The 19,673-nt window shown below is 36.9% G+C and overlaps 1 protein-coding gene across 9 annotated transcripts in view; it reads left to right on the forward strand.

Annotated features, from left to right (window-relative positions):
* KIF13A (kinesin family member 13A) overlaps nucleotides 1-19,673 on the forward strand; it is a 113,552-nt gene that overhangs the window by 61,411 nt on the left and 32,468 nt on the right. For 5 of the 9 annotated variants that reach the window (XM_040696457.2, XM_040696459.2, XM_040696458.2 and 2 more), the window contains 10 exons: nucleotides 741-853; nucleotides 5,703-5,814; nucleotides 6,214-6,426; nucleotides 8,645-8,755; nucleotides 9,800-9,934; nucleotides 11,182-11,312; nucleotides 12,357-12,443; nucleotides 12,547-12,713; nucleotides 14,090-14,212; nucleotides 18,498-18,708. In XM_040696457.2, the coding sequence (XP_040552391.1) occupies nucleotides 741-853; nucleotides 5,703-5,814; nucleotides 6,214-6,426; nucleotides 8,645-8,755; nucleotides 9,800-9,934; nucleotides 11,182-11,312; nucleotides 12,357-12,443; nucleotides 12,547-12,713; nucleotides 14,090-14,212; nucleotides 18,498-18,708 (1,403 nt within the window). The remainder of the gene's footprint in view (nucleotides 1-740; nucleotides 854-5,702; nucleotides 5,815-6,213; nucleotides 6,427-8,644; nucleotides 8,756-9,799; nucleotides 9,935-11,181; nucleotides 11,313-12,356; nucleotides 12,444-12,546; nucleotides 12,714-14,089; nucleotides 14,213-18,497; nucleotides 18,709-19,673) is intronic. The other 4 variants (XM_418923.7, XM_004939628.5, XM_040696460.2 and 1 more) reach the window with 1 other exon arrangement.

Raw genomic sequence — 19,673 nt, forward strand, 5'->3', positions numbered from 1 at the left:
GTCCCCCAACACAACAATCAAACGCTCTTTGAACACCACCAGGCTCGGTGACTCCACCACCTCTCCGGGCAGCCCATTCCAGTGCCTGACCACCCTTTCAGAGTAGTAGTAGTAGATATAGATAGATAGATATTATATATATATATTATATATATTAAAGATGTTATCTATATCTATCTATCTATATTATATATTATATAGATATTATAGTATCTCTTCATCGATTTGTTCCATCTTTTCAGTCAAGACTTTAGCATAACTCATCATATTTTTTTGTTTGGTACACATACATGATTTTCTTAGCTATGCTGCTACTTTTAATGCTCTGGTGTAGTCAGAGTAATATTGGCAAGAACATTACATTGAGAGAACACCAGAAGAGAGAGGAAGCATGCCAGAGAAAACAAAAAATTAGATGACTTTAAGGTTGTATTGCCTCTGTTAAATCTGGCTTAGGTGTTAACAGTTGCTGGTATAAATATATTTTAATGGTCTGCTGTGGCAGGGAAGCTTTTGTTGTTAACATACGGCTGCTTTGCCTTTAGTATACCTGTTATAAAGTGTATGACTGACTCTTTAACAGACCGTAAAGACTATGAGAATTTGTTCTCTCTTATCTTGAATTTTATGCTGTAACTCACGTTATTATTATAGAAGCAGTCTTTAATGGTGCTAATAGAAGACATGTTAGCATTTTATGCTCACGAATCTTGTTTTTCTCCCATATTTGATCTGCACAGAATTCTGGAGAGAAGGTTAGCAAGGTCAGCCTGGTGGATTTGGCTGGTAGTGAGAGAGTGTCCAAAACAGGAGCTGCAGGAGAACGTCTGAAGGAAGGCAGCAACATAAACAAGTAAGACATTGACATAGGTTGTAAAGTGTAATATTTTAAGAACAACCATTGCTTCCTCAGTCTCATGTCATGATGTGCTTGTTACAAGTTGGTTCATATGATGTGCCTAGTCAGAAGCAGTTGATACATCTCTTTCAGTTGCTCTGTACTGAATGCCATCTGTTTTTTTACATTAGTATAGAGACTTTGATTCATACTTGACTCAGATGATAGCTGTATGAATATTATCTGGAAAAAGTGACGATAGCGCTCTTTAATTATGGATATACCTTTTGTGATTCATTTATCCACCCTGTCCCCGGGCTCATGTGTTTGTCTCATCATATGCTCAAGGAATGCAAAGTTGCAGAGTTGAATGGCTTTGTTCCAACAGGTATTAAACTATGTAAGAGTATAATTCACAGTTTAAGAAAACCAGATCAGAATGAAACTATGTAAGTTTAACATTGCCTTGGGCATTTGTACTCAAGCGATGACAAGTTTCCAGGCACTTTTTTTTAACTGTAATTACTGTGGTGTTGCCCAAAAGCGAGAATTCAGCACAATATTACCATTGTCTTACATATACTAATTTTCCTGGGAAAAAAAAAAATCAGACTCTTAATAATAAAAGCTACAAATTCTGTGCTTAATTTTAAAATGTGGCAAAAGGTTATGTTATTCTGAAGTTAACAGTGAGAGCAAAACAAGTGTTTGAACTGCATTCATGCTTAAAATGATTTTAAGTTACCTGCTTTAATAGTTGGAACATGCTTGCTCTTCACAGCATAATCTCTAATGTATTATGCGTTTAATGCATCAGATTGGTAGCCACACAGACATAGTCCTCATAAAACAAAATTATATGACTCTGTTTCTCTAATGGCAAGTATTGAACCTTTACCCTGCAGGTTACTAGTTAAATTTGGCTTGATTTTGCTAGAAACTGTATTTACCTTTTGCATAAATAAGGGTGAAATTAAATGTTTCTTTATAATTTTGGGGGAAAAATTCAAATGCCAACTCTCCCAACAGCTATTAAGAAGTTTAAAGTGTATCTCCAGCAACAGAAAGATTTCATTTTCTTTTCTAGCAAAATGTTTGCTCAGTGTAAACAGGGAAGGTTGTTTTTGCCATTTCTTTTTAATGATGCAGGACTTCAGATACAAGGACCAGATTTCTCTGTAAAAGATATTTCAAAAAGAAAAGTTGACAGCTCTGTCTTTTCACGTCAGTTCTTATATAGTGTAAACCTCAATTACCTCAGACCGTTTTTTACGCATTCAGTGTGTGAGATCTCATTTGGAACTGTAGTAATATAGACTACTTAAACCACGTACCTTGCTATGTCACCTCCTGTTTATTTATTTATTTTTATTCTTTCATAAAATAGCAGTAATTTGCATTGATAGCATAAACTATGTTTATCCAGATAAAAATAGACCTACCGTAACTGCCTGGCAGTTAAATTTCTTGCTTGCTCAATGTTTTGATGCCGTGAAGAACAGGCAAATAACGTAACTGCTTCTGTATAAGACGAGAAGAATGTACTCTTGCTGTGCTTCCAAAACTCCATAGTTTGATAGCCTCTGCAGATTTCTCTGCTGCCTGTTTCTGCATGAAACTAGTGTAGGACCATGCTCACTGCTGCCTCCGTCTCGCATTGTCCTGTACTGTAAACTCTTTCATATACTGGGCCAGCATGTTACAGGGTGCATGTGCTCTATTGCTTGCTGAAACAGCTGAGAGTTGTAGAATCTTGTTAATGGTTTTGTAAAGCTGTAATTAAGATCTTCTGTTTTTTCTCAGAGCTGTCGTGAAATTGCCTTGGGTCACAAGGGTGTTTCTGGGTGTCTGCTGTCTTTATTTTCCTGGTTCTTATGGGACTGTTCAAACTCATAAGAAAGCTGTGTGTGCTTATTAATGCCTAGGAAGCTCTGGTTCCTATACTGAGTGTAGAAATGCAGATGCTTAATAATCTGTGGTGTAGTTGAAGAATTTTTGGAGTAGAACAGCAGGAGGAAATGGAGTAAGCAAGCTGTCAGTGGCTAAGAAGAATACATTCTGTGAACAGCCTATAATTTTAACTGTGATTAGAAAAATCATAGCTATTGTCATTTTAACTTGAGAATGCAAAAATAAGTTTTTTAAAGGGTAGAGATGGGGTGGGAGGGAATGTTTTGGGACAAGACTGGCTCTCAAACCCTTATAAGAGGAGGGTTTTCATATTCACAGGGTTTATTATTAGAAAGAAGGACTTTGCTAAGAAATTTGGAAGAGAAGTGTACAGAAGTAGCTTAAATGGATGTCATATAGGAACAGAGTTCTTCCCTGCAGTAAAGAAGCACCACCTGCCCTTGGATGCTGCTGACTCAGGCCGTTGCTGGGAATGTGCAAGCTTCCAGATGCACAGTAGCAAAGGCAGCCTGTTCACGCTTGATGATGAGGGTCAAGGAGAACAGAAGGCATGCAGAAACAGCACTTTCCCATGGTCTTGCACCATGTAAGCTTACTCTGTTTCTTCTGAACTGCCTCATTCTGTTGTGCACTACTGGCTCGGGCCTTTTGGTTGATTCATTATGTAGGTGGTTTGAGATAGGATCAAAGTAATGAGAGATCTCTGATGCATCATCCAGCATAAAGCGAAGCAACTACTGAGTCCTGTAATTATATTGCACTGCCATTTCTTTTAGTACTTTCCTTAAAATCTCTTAATAGCTTTGTATTATGAAATCTTAAGTAGAATACTTAAAGGACACCAGTTTGGTTGTTAATACAGATGTTAATAGTCTTAATGCAATACTTTAATAAAATGGTATTTTATTATATTTCTGGAGCAGAAATATTATTATTTCCTTCAATCTTGTGTTAATGAACTAGCTTATAACTTGCTATTTACTACAATACAGTGCCTATAACTAAGACTTAGAGTTGCAGTCCTGTTGTGAAATAATTATCAGTGGTGGACCTTTCTGACTCCCTGTTTCTCCTATCCCCACCTTGATTTCTTAAAGGAGAAAAAGAAAAAAAGCATTTTCTTCCCCCCCCCCCTCAGTTTTTGGCTTTGATTTTCACGCTTTTTCTCATTTAAAATCAGTGAGAGGAATTGGAGGAACATAAGTCCAAGTGTGTGGGTTTTGTTGTTTTGTCTTTTAACTTTTTATAATCCTTGAAGGTGGACTCCACTGGGAGTGTGCTGCTGGTGCTTTTTCACTTATGCTGTAGGAGATTGCTACAGAGCAGTGTATAGCATCCTACTGTTTGTTCTCACATGTTTAGCATGCTGTCTCCCCAGCCTATGCAGGTGAAAGATTGGAGACAAGGACCAATTCTCCCTCCCCCATCCTCCTCCCACAGGCTTTTAGGAGTTGTTAGGCTTTTGTTTGCGGGGGGGGGGGGGAACCCTAAAAATTGACTGTTGTTTTTGCTGTGAATTTTTCAGGCATGGGTTGGAAAGTTATCCTGTAGACAAATTTAGGTGATCCTTAAATTCTTTTCATTTTAGTTTTGCTTTCACGTCTATACTATCTTCATTCCACTTTGTTTCCTGGTGTTATGCACATCTTTTGTGACTTTCAAAACAGGTCGTGTCACCTTACCCTCACATATCTTCCTTGAAATATTCTGCAATGTTTTTGTCATTCACTAGGATTTTCAAACAGCATTAAGACCCTGTTATAAATACTGTGAAGATACTGTCAGCCAATTACAATAGAGCTAGTAGTTTGAAGAAACTCAAAAGGATGGAGTGGAACAGTACAATCAAAGTTTTATTTAACTGTCTAATCATAAGGCTACAAGTTTCCTTAGTAGTTACACTCAATTATCCAGATGCTCTTTACAAGTATGATGGACCAGTATGCTCTTGAGCTCTAGTGTTCACTGTTTTTACTACCCTTTAGGCATCTGTTTAATACTCTTGGGCTCCTGAACCGGCTCATTATCTTAAACATACTTGCTCCAATGTCATCTAATACTTACACAGGGTTCTGTAACAATTGGAATATATAATGCATAGATGCTTTGCAAAGATTGCTGATAGTTAAATGCTTGTTGGTAGAAGTGGTACATGTACCAAAATGAACAACCTTGTAGTTTCTTCAGTGTTCTAGAGTAATGGGATGTGTTTGTGTACCAAGCAGTTTGGAGAATTTTTCTGTTCTCATGTTTACGTCCATGCAACATTTTTATAACTGGGAGATTGGTGTATTCGTCTCCTTAAAAGATCCTAGTGAGGCACCACCTCAATTGTAAGTCAGCTCCTTTGTTAAGGAGTATCGGTCTCTTCTGATAAGCAGTCTTCCACTATCATGTAGCTGCTGGTTAGTTATTAGGTACTCACCAGGCTAGTTCTCCTGCACCATAGCTGACTTTGTCTTGAGGATGCCTCCTTATGGATATGGTTCAGTTTTAGTCAGCTGTTAAATTAGTGCTCTTAAAACATTGTTCCTAGGGACAGGGGATTATTGCTGCACTGCCAACACTAACTCATAATAGTGTCATGAGGCAATGTCCAAGATGGAAAGATTCTTAGTCTCCGAGAAAGGGTAGCTGTCTAATCTAAAGCTGTTATTACACTTGTCAAACTACAGTATCTGAATATTTCAATCTGATCTTCCTGGAACTTGTTCTTAGTACTAGATAAGACTAAACACTGTAGATAACTGTTTTTTGTTTCAAATATGCAGCTTTAATAGATACATTGCGTTGTCTTGGTGTCCCATGGTTGTTTCCAGCTCAAATTATTTTATGGTATCTTAAAAGCTGGATGTGGAATTTTGCAGAGCACAAATTAAACCATTCTGCTTGTTTTATTAAATACGCTTTTGAATTACTTGTTCAAAGCTATTTTGTGCCGTTGCCTTTATAGATCCCTTTCAACGCTTGGATTGGTTATATCATCACTTGCTGATCAAGCAGCAGGGAAAGGGAGGAATAAGTTCGTGCCTTACAGAGACTCTGTGCTCACTTGGCTTCTCAAGGTAATTAATATTTTCTGTTCAACATGTTTGTAAGCTGTTACCTTAATAGGTTGTAGCATAACTCTGTGTATTTAGTGTACTTAAGGGATTGTAATCTTTTTTTTTTTAAAGAAGTGAGCAAAGGAGGTCATTGCTACAAGCTATCCCAAGTAATATATCGAGATAAGCATTTACTGTGTTAATTGTGTGTAAAGTCCTACTTGACGTATTTTCAATTATATTGGGATTAAAGCTGATGGAGGTGGTTGGGAATATTTATGGATCGTATTGATTAGTTTACATCCAGAACGTAAATCAATGTCTAAATAGTGAGATTTGTATTTTAAGTGCTTCTGTAAAGACACAGTATAATCTCAGAACAGTTTTTAATCCTCAAACTTCTGTGACTGTACTCTACAGGACAATCTGGGAGGAAACAGCCAAACTGCCATGATAGCCACAATTAGTCCAGCAGCAGACAATTATGAAGAAACACTGTCTACTCTAAGATACGCAGACAGAGCCAAAAGGATAGTTAATCATGCAGTGGTGAATGAAGATCCAAATGCTAGGGTCATCAGAGAATTACGCGAAGAAGTTGAAAAACTGAAAGAACAGCTCTCACAGGCTGAGGTAACATTATTCGTTATACAACATAAATTGAGTAACCTGAACAAATGTAGAACAAGCTGGAAGATTGGGTTTATACTGAAGATCTACAAAATGAGAAAAGATAGTCTTACACTTTTTTTTTTTTAATTAACCTTGTTTCCTGAAATAGATCCAAAATAATGTTTGTTTCTTTTTAGTAATTTTAAATGAGGACAACACTGTACAGGTGATGATCTGTGTCAGAATAGACAGTTCTTGAAGAACTTTGTGTCACATAGTAAATGAAGCAGCACAGATAAGAGCTATAGCAGAACTTAATTGTTTATACTTGCTAGCAGATGTTTTTAAATTGGTGGACTATCTATTTTTATTGTTCCAAATAGAAAGATGAGAAGATGTAAATCTGGTACTGGACGATAAAATATGTGGAACGTTTCTCTCACTGACATGTGAAAATTTATCAAGAATCTTTAAAATTGCAAAAGCAAAACTGTCAGTATTCTGTTGACTGAAGAGTTAATGCTATGTGATTGCTGCATGCACTAGACATACGTTTCTAATCGGAGCATAAATTATCAGGGTAGAAATACTTCTGGTGATATCTGAGGAAATGGGGCACTGCAGTATGGGAAAACATTTTTAATATTTTCTGGCAACACATAATAGCTGTGGGGGACAAAGAATACCAGAAGTATGTCTTAGGGTAAATTTGAGTGGTGTTTAAACTTTAAATTCATGTAAGAAGTCGCGTTGCCTATACAAGCAGTCTGTTACAGGATCGAATGGGGAAATCTGCCTTATGGAAAAGGAACCATTCACTTCTTTTTTCTAAATAAAAATCTATTGTAATTCTGTATTTTAAATTATAAAATATTCTTCTAGTCTGTTCTTAGTTTTGTTGGCAGACTGTGGCTGCCAACAGGAAAGTAGGAAGTTGCTTGTAGTTTTACTAATTTTTTAAAGCTTTTTCTCTTCTTCCATCTCTTCAACTTTCTGTTGAAAACAATCACCTGAAGTTATAGGCCAGCATGTTGAGCTCTTATTTGGAGTGGAACATATTCAACCCCCTTGCTTTTCTTTCCTATTGTGAAATGAGAAGCCTGTGTTAGCTTCAGTGCATGCCTTCCTTCAGAGGTAATCAATGGTGTCATTCTTAAATGCTTAAGTGAAACTCTAGGAACGCTTACAAAAACAAGATAGAATGGAAAGCTAAATATCAAGAGGAATTTTTATTTAAAACTATTATTGGAAGGAAGGCATTGGAGTTGAACTCCAGACAACTCCGACTTAAGAGATATAAAATACTCCAGTATTTTTATACAGACAGTGAAGCTTGAGTGGCCAGGCCTGCAGATTTTGTTGTCCTATGTAGTTCCATTAGCCTACGTAGTGCTAGTAGATCTTCAGTTATTTCAAATCTGGACATGTTATAGAGTGATTCCTTAAAGAGAAGGATTTGAGAGTGTCATCTGATGGAGGACTGAACATGAGCTGGCAAGGTGCACTTGCAGCCCAGAAGGCCAACCGTATCCTGGGTTGCATCAAGAGAAGCAGCAGGTTGAGGGAGGTGATTTCTGCCCCTCAGCTCTGCACTGGTGAGGCCTCACCTGAAGTACTGTGCCCAGTTCTTGGGCCCCACCACAGAAGTGACATTGAGCTGTTGGAGCAGGTCCAGAGGATAGCCATGAAGATGGTCAGATGGCTGGGACTCTGCACCTTGGAGAAGAAAAGACTCCAGGGGGACCTTATAATGGCCTTCCAGTACCTGAAGGGTGCCTATAAGAAAGCGAGGGAGGGACTTTTTGTAAGGACATATAGTGACAGTGCGTGGGGAAATGGTTTTAAACTGGAAGAAGGGTATGTTTAGACTAGATATTAGGAAGAAATTCTTTACTATGAGGATGGTGAGACACTGGAACAGGTTGTCTAGAGAAGCTGTGGATGCCCCCTTCCTGGAGGCTTTCAAGGCCAGGTTGGATGGGGCTTTGAGCAACCTGGTCTAACAAGAGGTGTCCCTGCCTAGGTCCCTTCTGACCCTAACCATTCTATTATTCTGTCCTTTTCCTTTGCAAATGACCTGTTTCTTCATCTTCTGCCACAAAATACACAGGAAAATAGTTGAAACCTATCCTGTATCTACAGCATTTGATGTTCTGTTGGCTGTATTCAGTTTCCCTTTTTTAAGCAACTGTTGCAATGTGAACTATACCTTAAGGATTTGCTAATCCTTGTCTTTTAGGCCATGAAGGCACCAGAACTGAAGGAAAAATTGGAAGAATCCGAAAAACTAATAAAAGAGTTAACAGTCACCTGGGAAGAAAAGCTAAGGAAAACAGAAGAAATTGCACAGGTATTTCAGAAACTTTGAGGATAAAAGGTCAGATCTTCATTGAGCACAAGTCAGATGAATTTCTTGACCTCTAGTGAACTATTCCTTTTCTCTGCTCTCCATTTTCTTTCAATCTGAATTTCATTAGAATAAATGTAGTTTTATCATGGTATGATTGATAAAGGCTAATATTTCATTTTAAATTAGAACATCAAAATGCATTTGAGATGTTTTTATTTATAAGAACACAATGGGATCTTGAGCAGTTTCCCTTGGAATGGCTAAAAAAACCCAAGAATTACAAAAGGATTGGAATTTTGGGTAGTGTTTGTTGTTTATGTTTGCTGTTGCTTATAGTGTTTTCTTAACCAGAGAAAGCAAATGAATACATGTATTCACTAATGTTTGTTATTATCGTACTGGAAATAAGGCTTTGGGATTCCAGTGTATCTTTCCATCATTTCCACCATCTGTAGCTTGAAGAGTGACTTCTGTTGGTTGCCCTTTCTGGTCTTAATGTACCAGAAGCATGCTTTGGTGCAGTCACTGTTAAACAAACACACACAAAAAATGCAGAACCTAATTGACCAAACCCAAACCAGCCCCCCCCCCCCCCCCCAAAAAAAAAAGATAAAACTGAGACAGAGCAAAAGACATGTTTGAACCAAGCAGACGCTTTAGCTGAATTAATAATAATACTGAAAAACTGTAAGCCTAAACTGCGACATGCTCTTTCAAAAATTATCTGACTTATCTTTCCTTTCACTGCAATTGAGATTAGTTTTTAACTAATACAGAAATTCAAAGCCACACTTTATAATGCATGAGTACCTCTGATATAATTGTTAAAGCATGTGTTTGAGGATTAGGTCTAGCCTTTCATTACTGGTGTATAAAAGTTATATTAGTATTATGCTTGACCATTGTCTTAAGTTCTATTTTTTCTGTTACAGCAATATAAAGGGTGCATTAATCTTCAGCTCTAGATGCTGTACTTTTATTTACTTGGTATACTTGTCTCTACGTACTGCAGCAGCCAAGATTAATCTATTTCTGTGCTTGCAGGAGAGACAAAGACAGCTAGAGAGCATGGGAATTTCCCTAGAGTCTTCAGGTATCAAGGTTGGAGATGACAAGTGTTACCTGGTGAACCTGAATGCAGACCCTGCACTCAATGAACTTTTGGTTTACTATTTGAAGGTAAGAGTGTGTACAAGATGTTGACATAGAATGAGAAGACATTTATTGTTTTTGATTTCTGGCTCAATTTGTAATTCAGTGCGTATTTAGATTTTTAAGACTAGTTGCAGTAAAGTAGAATAGGACTCTTCCTGCTGTTCAGGATTATTTTTTCCCTTGCAGTTCAGCTTCAGTAGTTTCCTAATTGATCTACTGATTGCCAACAGTGGAAGAAGTGTTCGGTATTTGCCAGAGTTGAGATAAATACTGGGTTTCTCCATCAGGATGTGAATAGAATTAGTTTTTGGACTAAAGCGCTTTGCTTCCTGAAGTAAGAGCCTGGTGTAAGATGCTTCTTTTTGTTAGTGAGTTGAGGATTTTCTTAAATATTTGGTGAGTTAGAGTGTATAGGGATCCTGTTTAGCTGTAATCAGTAGGAGTTAAACATAGGCTTCAGTGGGAGAAAAAGCTTTAAAAAAAAAAAAAAAAGGTGCCAGGTGAGGAGGGAAAGTGAGAGGGAAGCCCTGTTAAAAATGGGCTGAAATATATTTTCCTTGTTCTACTACCTTCCATACCATTCAGTTTAGAATAGTCTTCCTGTCAGAGTGGAACATCTTCAAGTGCAAATAAGGCAGGCTGAGTAGGAAATACTTGGTAACCACGAGTTTCCTGTCCACAAGATAGAAAAGAATATCTTATCTGTTTTATGGGTATTTTTCTGCTTCAGTGGTTGAGATAAGGTGTTCATATTTGAACAGTAGCAAATAGAATGCAACTTATATAATAGTAAAGTCTTTCAGCAAGATTTACAGTACGATTTGCAATTATGCAGAGATTAGTATGTTTAGCTGCATTATTAATATAGCTGTCTTCCGAAAAACAGCCAATTCTGTATGTCTCATTTTAGTTTCCTTGTTATCCTTCATTCCGCTTGGCTGCATGACATGGCTTGTTTTTTTCTCTGTATTATTCTCTGTATTATTGCTTATAAGCATGCATAGTCTGGGAATATTTTAAAATCTGAATTTGTTTATCAGCTGCTTTATTTTGCTGTACTTGAAGCTGTAGGAAGATAAAGTGCAGAGCAGAACAGAAGTTTATGAGTGACCTTTCCAGTCCTCAAATCTACTGTGGCACCATCTGTGCTCTATAAAAGTACCTAGCAAAGGACAACATGTAGATGGTGGTCTCAATGCTTCAGCTAATATTGCCTTAGTTATGTAAACAGCAGTACCTTGCTTCTCTCTTAGTAATAGCTTATTTTCCAGGATCACACAAGAGTTGGTGCAGATACCTCTCAGGATATACAGCTCTTTGGTATAGGAATCCAACCTGAACACTGTGAGATTGATATTGCTTTAGATGGAGAAGTCACACTCACACCAAAAGAAAATGCAAGGTAAGGATGATCAATAGCACTTGTTTGCTTTTCAGCAAAGTGTTTGCTTTTCATTACCAGGAGATGGCTTGCATGTGTTTTTATTTTACCAAGTCAGAAATATCTTATTTTTTGATCAATGAGTAGCTGTGGTATAAGTGACTTAGATACTTAGAAGGTGAAATTGAGAGATAGAACTAAGATTTCCTCAGACACCCCCACACACCGCTGCTTAATAATGAGCTATCAGTAGTTTAGCTCAGAATAAACCAGCACAAGAAAGTAATCATTAGGAATGAGGAATCACTGCTTGTTTATATATTGAGTGGTAGCAAGGTGACCAAGTTAAGTTACTCCTGGCTATTTCAACCTAATGATGGGATAGGAGGCTGGTTCTTTATGTGGGAGGATAAAACTTGCCTCTGAGAAGTTCCTTTTGTAAAGCTCGGTATTTTCTGAGAGAAGAGGTGAGAGAAGAGATCCAAATACCACCATTACTACAGTAAATATGTGTTGTGACACATTCTCCTATTGTTTCTAGTCACATTCTAGTCACATTCTCCTATTGTTTCTGCTTCCTTGCTTTAATTTAGTATTGTCTTAACTTTACTTCTTAGTTAGTTCAAAGCATGCAGTTTGGATCTTAGGGTCTTTCCTTATAGTTGTGTGCCTTGTATGTTAGCAGTATGTTTTACATGTATGGATTAACCTATATCTTGGAGAGCTTTATCAACAGGATTTATGTGCAACCAAGTTTATAGACTTCATAAGAAACAGATAGTGACCCAGTTTGAAAAATGGGCAATGAAAAGAAAGTTCAGCTAACAGTAATCTTATCTGTGTATTTACTGAGAATTTGCAACAGTCAGAGCTGGGAGGGAAAGAGGTTTTGTGTTTACTTCTGAGGTGAGAAATCAGATCAGTAGCTTTCTCATTTATATTTTAATGAGAACCTAGGTGAGTTGTACATTGTGTAATATAAATCACTGTCTATGCATGAGAGAAACAACACTTCTCAACCATTCAGTTTTAGGATTTTTCTGAAGTTGTATTTTCTTTTTTCAGATCCTGTGTAAATGGTACACTGGTATGTTCTGTCACTCAGTTATGGCACGGAGATAGAATATTATGGGGAAACAACCACTTTTTTAGGTAATAGTTTATATTTACTTACCAGCTTTCTTACATTCAGTCTTTTTTTCCCTGCACTGTTCTTCATAAACCTTTTAGAAACTGAATTTTTATTTTTACACAGAATCAATTTACCAAAGAGGAAACGACGAGATTGGCTGAAAGACTTTGAGAAGGAAGCTTTGTTAGGAGAGCATGATCTGGATGCAGCCAGTGAAGCTTCTTCAGAACCAGACTACAACTATGAGTTTGCTCAGATGGAAGTTATTATGAAGACACTGAATAGTAACGGTAAGACAACTGACAGTTAAGAAGTCCAAAGATTTTTTTGTGGAGATAATTTAATGAATTCAGAATGTAATTAATTTCTAGATAAAAGCAAGTGATACACTTACCCCAGTGGCCCTGGGGCATTTCCAGCAAAAGGTGTTTTACAGAAATATCAGGTGTAAATATCCACTCAGTTGTAAGTGCACTCACGTGTGTGTATAATCTACATACATATATATATTCACATGTGCACACACAGCTGAGTGGATATTTACACAAATGTATATATTTATCTACACGCAAATATACACATGGCATCCTGGTGATCTTTGGTATTGTCACCCTTCAAAAAGATTTTGTTGCCTGTGTTAAAGCCTTGATATAAGTACTTATAAAATATATGTATGCGTATATACACTCACATGAAAATTTAAGTACTGAAAAATGGTCTAAGAGGTAAGAATAAATTTCACCGAGACAATTACTAGTTTGCTTCTGCCCAGACATACAGTTTCATATGTATGTCTGCTAATCTTTGTAGTGCAGCTGAGATGTAATCGTGCAAGTAAAATCATCATGTAAGTCCTCCTGACCTTGAGTTTTGCAGGTTATTGCAGACAGAAATGCACTTCAGATATGTCTGCTTCATCCTTCCTTTTGCACTGAACATTACCAGCACCATTATAACTATATTAAAAAGACATGGAAACCTTAACAGGGCTTTGGTCAAAAATGTTAAGTAGTGTAATTTTTAGCTTCTTGATCACTGTGATGTTGTTTTTAATTGGAGTTTGTTAAAACCTATTGTGATGCCTTTTCTGGACAGTTATTCTAGGCAAAATACGGTATATAAAAATAATGGTATGATATATGGTGTATATAATACATAGTATGTATAAAATGACGTGATATTCTCTTGGCTTCCAGAAGGCAATTCAGAATTCATGTGATATAATATGGGATGAAGAAATGATGAAAAGTGCTGAGTGCTTTGTACAGGTTTTCTAACTGCACAAAATTTCAGAAGCAAATGTCTTTTTTTTTTTCTCTGACCAAGACAACATAGTAGATGGTGGTTCATTTTTTTCCCGTTCTCCTTTCTTTGTATCTTCATAGTATTTCTGTTTTTTGCTGTGTTTTAGCTGTGGAAATTCAGTACTGATTTTTTTTTTCCTTTGTCTCTTCTTCAGCTTCCTTATTTTTTGCTTTTGACTACAGCATAATTGTTTCCTAGACATAATTCTGTAGAAATCATTTGCACATTTTTATGATCTGATTGTGATTTTAATGGATATTGTGTGTGTGTGTGAGTGAGTGAGTTGCAGGTTCAGACCATTTAAGGTGAAATGAAATTGTTTGATAACACAGTTATTCTCATTATGGTTCACTTGTACCAGGAGACGAATTTCAGATGAATCTACCATCCTGGTGGTCTTCAGTGTTGTCATCCCTTGTGAAGACTCTGTTGCCTGTTTTAAGGTCTCAAACCGTCCCGTATCTGTGCCAAAACTGGGATAAAGGTTTTGAACTTGATTGGCTCATGCATGATACTGCTGGAGAAATTTGAAAGCATTAATTGATGCTTGATCTGCTTGTCACTAACTGAGAGTTTGAATAAACTGCAGCAGTCAACAATTAGTTAGTACTCTTTGAGTGGAGGGTTGGGTATTTTGATTTTCATGTGTTATTGTCTAGCTGATGGTAATCATTCTTAACAATATTTCAGACATCTTTACATTTCAGTTGAGTAGGTTTTTTTGACTTTTGGTCCAAGCCTGTCTTAGTCTTAGCTGGGTTTTTTCCATGTCTTTACTAAAGCACAGACTTTGCTTTTCTTAGTAGAGCTGCTTCCTTCCTAATGCACAGCAGATGTTTGCAGTCACACATCACACAATTTCAGAGGCATTGTAACCCCATTATACCACTTCTTGTCTCTTCTGCTCCCTCCTATGTAGGTGTTATTAACTAAGATGGTGTAATAACTGAAAATAAAACACTGACAAAGCAAGCAGCTGTGTCATCGGCTGATCTTCTAATTCCAAGCTAGAGATAATTTTACCAGTTCGATTCTTCTTGATAGCATATCTAAGTTAGTTTTAGGATAAGCTTCGAGTTTGTTGAGTAGAAAGCACAGCAGATTTGTTTCAATACTATTTATTTATAGTGGAAAAACAGATATGGGGAGAATAGAAGAAAGAATGAAATAACTGACGTCTATTAATTCTGTCACTTATATTCTTTGGAAAAAAAGAAACCGGGGCAGAGAAAGCTTTGTTTGGTTTGGTTTTATATTTGATATATGGTTACTTATGGGTTTGGTTTTCTTCTTTCGCATCAGAAGTTGATGTAGCCTGGAGCAAGAGTTTTTTATCTTCTTTTGCTTTGTTGTTTTTTTTTTCCTTTCATCTAGTTATGTAGTTGAGAACAGTAACTCCCTATAAATAAGTAGCCTGGTTTCTGCTGAGCATAACCATTAGATTTTATAGCATGTAAGCAGTTACAGCAGTGTCACATTTTACATCTGGCTCCTGAGAAACTCTGAGGATAATGAGGAAAATGTGAAGCTTTGAAAACAGTTGTAAAGAAAACATCCTGATTCTTCCCTCCCTGCTTGAACACATTCACCTTTTTCATGGGATTTTGTCAGATCAGCATTGTACCACATCATTGTGATGCTGATCTGACAAGGATTTATTCCTGTATAGGGTGCAGTGGTTAGGTAAACAATGAGATTAGGTTACACACTTTCTCATTTAAGCAAACAAAAAAGTACAGCTCAGGGTGGGGATTTTGATGCAGTTCAACAAAGCAGTACATGTCAGAACCTCTTCCTGGCTTGCTTAGAAAACTGCACTTACACGAAATCTTAAATATTTTATTCAGCATTGTTATTATTGGATTAACAGATTCCTGATGTGAACTAAGTAAAAAATGCAGCAAGGTAATCAAACACTGTTTGTAAATCCTTTTTAGAAAAGTACACTCTTTATAAAACAATAATATTCTAACCATTTGCAGAGATGTAACTGCATATGAATGGTCTTGGTGGAACCACTGAACTTTTTTTGCCACATAAATAAGTGGAGAGGTGTGACATAATGCTTCTCACACTGTATGGAATTTACTGTGCGTTTGGCAAGCACCAGGTAGAATCTTCCCTCATTTGACTTTGTATGGGGAATCCAAAATAGTGAATTATAGTGTTTAAATCCAGCTTAAACATTGTTTGCCATTCTTCTGAACTGTGAAAAAAGTAAATTTTTTCATCTTCTAACTGCACGTGTTATAATTCACTCCATATTTTAGTTTTTCACCAAAAGACTTCATTTTTTCTATGTGAATCTTTTTCAAGAAATAAATTGGAGGCTTTTCTAAGGTGTAAATTTACATTTTGCATTGCAATACAAGCATAGTCCCTCCCACACCACAGTAATGAATTTGGTTTAAATTAGAAATGTTGGACTAGCTTGTTGCATCCTTTGCCAAATGTTTTCCCAGCTATAATGTGATCTTAAAGTTGCTGTGATTCTGTAAATGTCATGAGCTGAAAAAATCACTGTTATGAAAGAACTGTTGCCTGACACTGGAGCTGGTCTTGGAGCAATTTAGGAAGAGTCTTAGTGACTCAGCCTTAGATTCACTTCCTGTGTTTCCAAACACAATAGACCTTAATTTCTTCCATCCCTCTTCTCTGTCTGCTGTTTAATACCTGATTTCTCAGCTATTTTTACACACAATTAAAACTATGTTAGGGATTATACAAGAAATCTATGCATGTGAAGATGACTCTGGTATTATCTGGATGAGTTAGGAGGAGGATGCAGGTCAACGTGAGTGACTTGGTTTGTAGTCTAGAATGTTAGAATTCATTTTAGTTAGTTGTTTTCACTGCACTGTCTGTTTAAAAGCCAAAATTAGCTAAACATACTCCTGAGAACGTCATGTACTAAAAACTGCTAATTCTGATTATTTTAAGGCACATCTGGATCACTGTTTGGTTGCTACTTATATTGACAGTTTTTTAACTTCATTACTTAAAAAAGCCATTGTGGTGGAACTTTAAGATGCCTTTGTGTGAAGCCAGTGGTTTCTTTCACTGACAAGATGCGGGCTACTGTAACCATCTATAATCATAGTTGTTTTCTGCCAAAAATAAAGATGGGCTTTACATAAATCTCAGTATTTCAAAAAGTTTGTTGAGAGGCGAATAAAAATCCACTGTAACAACAGAACTCCAGAGATCTTGTTTGCTTTTCTGGCGTTAGTAGTAGGAAGGATTTGTTTTGTGAAATGACTCTCCAAGGTATCCACATATGTTGAAATCACTAACAGTAGCAAATTTGGTCTCAGTAGCCCTAGTACTAAGTAGGTTGTTGTATGTTACTGAATGCAGTAATACCACGTTTGTAGAAATACGAGGGATTTGTTCTGGGGGAGAGTGTATGTGCCAGTTGTGGTGACCTGCATATAATGCTGTTGATGAATCCTCTATGGATGCTGTCGTATCCTCTACTTAATGCTGTAGTAACCCACATTTTGTTTCATGTAACCTTGTAGTATCAGGAACACTTGCACAAAAATTTTAAGTCTGGATTTCAGTAGTGAACACAAGGTGATTCATAACTAAATCACACTGACAATTATTATTTGATGAGAAGTAGACCTTGAGTTCTGAAACAAGGCAATACAATTAAATGTCGGTTTATTTTTCCCCTTCCTTTTGACAGACTGACATCCTTAAAGGTCACAACAAAATTTTCTTTTAATATATCTTCAAAATGGAAGAGATACCACAAAGAATCATTTTAAAACTGAAGGGTTTTTTTTGTTTGAAAATCTTGGCATGTCCTAGAGCTGCGATGTTACTTTCTCTATTTAATATTCTATCACTCCAACTATGGAACCTCTTCCTCTTCTTTACTTTTCTGGTAGACATAATGAGCAGTTGTTATATGATGTGCTGTCACTAGGATATATTAATCTAGACTGATCCTTTTGCAAATCAGATTTTGGCTGTATTTAAGATTTCAGGTGTATATGCATGAAGAAGATGTGTGTATATGTATATATGCTGGTATTATATAGGAGGAGCTAATTATGTTGAGTTCTCTTTCAAACATATAGCTTGCCATTGGACCTAAAACTGGCACTAGACCAAGTAATTCTTCTTTAACTTGGATATAATTTAGGTTTAACTGTAGTTAATTGACACAAGCAGTTGTTTCAAGTCAGAGTATCTAACTGGGTATTTGCTCTGGTCAATTCTGAGATGAAGCGTACTTCGTAGTCCCCTCCAGAACATTGTCTGCTTCAGTGTTGTGTAGTGCTTGGTGCAGTGTGGTGCATGACCAGTTAGCTGTTTGTCTCAGTTTTCATCTGCAGCAATTCAGTGTCTCATTCTCTGCCAAAATGGAGAAAGTAAATTGCTTTTTGCTTCCTGAAATAATTTCCTTCTCTGGTTAACATCATCATCCCTTGTATTTTGCTTTGTTCCCTGATTTTCTTCTTACTGGTTTGTTCATTTTTCCATGTATTCTTTTTTTCCTACTGAGATTCTGGAACATGCTATAAATCCCCAATACTGACATACACAGTAAAGGATGTTAACTGTTGTAGTAGCTTCTTTGCATGACGTTTTTCTTGTTCGAATTTACTTATGTAATTTAGTACTTATTACTCTGGATTTTGTTTCTGGGGGCAACAAACATCCAGTGTTGCAAAGAATCTGGGCTATCTTGATTACTGTTCCCATATAAATGAAGAAAGTGACATTTTCCTTTTATTATTATTATTATTTTGTCTCAGACCCAGTACAAAATGTGGTACAGATCTTGGAGAAGCAGTACTTGGAAGAGAAACGGAGTGCTCTTGAAGAGCAGCGGCTGATGTACGAACGTGAGTTAGAGCAGCTGCGGCAGCAGCTCTCTCCAGAAAGGCAGCATCAGCATGGTGGCGACAGACTCTCCTACACTGCTCAGACTGCACAGCAGAAAGTAAATCTGTGGACAGAAGAGAGGTGAGAATGCGGGAGGAATGCTGGAATTAAAACAAGGGAATCAATAAGAACTACAAAGGAAGGGCTCTAAGTGAAAGATGGGACTTGAACAGTTTGTCAGAAACAATATTTTCTTATAGAGTTAAGATTTGCCTCCATCAAAGTGTTAGGGCCTTAATTAGGGCTAGATTCTAGTCCGTAGCGCATGTACAACATCGTCCTCTGTTAGATTTAATGTGATATGAAATAAGAATTTAGCTTATATTGATCAGCGTTACAATACTTCTAAATTGTTTTATTACTTAACATGTGCTTATGAAATGTTTGGTTTAGTATTTAAGTTAGAAGAAAGGAAAGGGTAGCAAGGGTAGCTTATGAATAAATTTGTCCTCTCATGCTAAGGTGTCCGCTAAGGATTGTTGTGTGTTTGACAGTATCCAATGAAAATACAGTATTTTGCAGTCTGGAACTACAAAAAATAAAATAATGTGAGTCTTTAAGTTTTGTACATATGTTTTTCTAAGGTAAGTCCAGCTTTAGAAGAGCATTGCCTTAAGTTTGAGAACTGCAGGGCAGTCAAATGGAGTATATTAGAGCTGTTAAGGAAGAAAAGGTTTGCACTGAGGTGAAAATACAGAAAGCTCTTTGCAAAGGAATAGCATGGCACCTGAACAAAGCTCTGGTGAAAGATCATAATGCGGTTTGCAGGAGGAGTGTAAGAAGCAGATCAGGAAGTTGTGAGCTGAGTTTCAGCAGTGTGCATTTGCATCTCAGCAAAGAGGGAAGCTTATGTTTTGTATCACTGGGGAGAGAAGGATGTCAGCTCCATGGAGTTCTAGGGTCAGCAACCCAGATGATTTTTTTTCTCTGGCAGGTTTTCAGTGTATAAGCGAGTATTCTGGCCTCACGTTTGTTGAGCAGGAAGGATGACTAGGTGTCCTAATAGGTTACTTGTAAGCATCTATCTTCTTTATAAAAAAAAAAAA

Source organism: Gallus gallus, chromosome 2, assembly GCF_016699485.2.
Source record: "Gallus gallus isolate bGalGal1 chromosome 2, bGalGal1.mat.broiler.GRCg7b, whole genome shotgun sequence".
Lineage (NCBI taxonomy): Eukaryota > Metazoa > Chordata > Aves > Galliformes > Phasianidae > Gallus > Gallus gallus.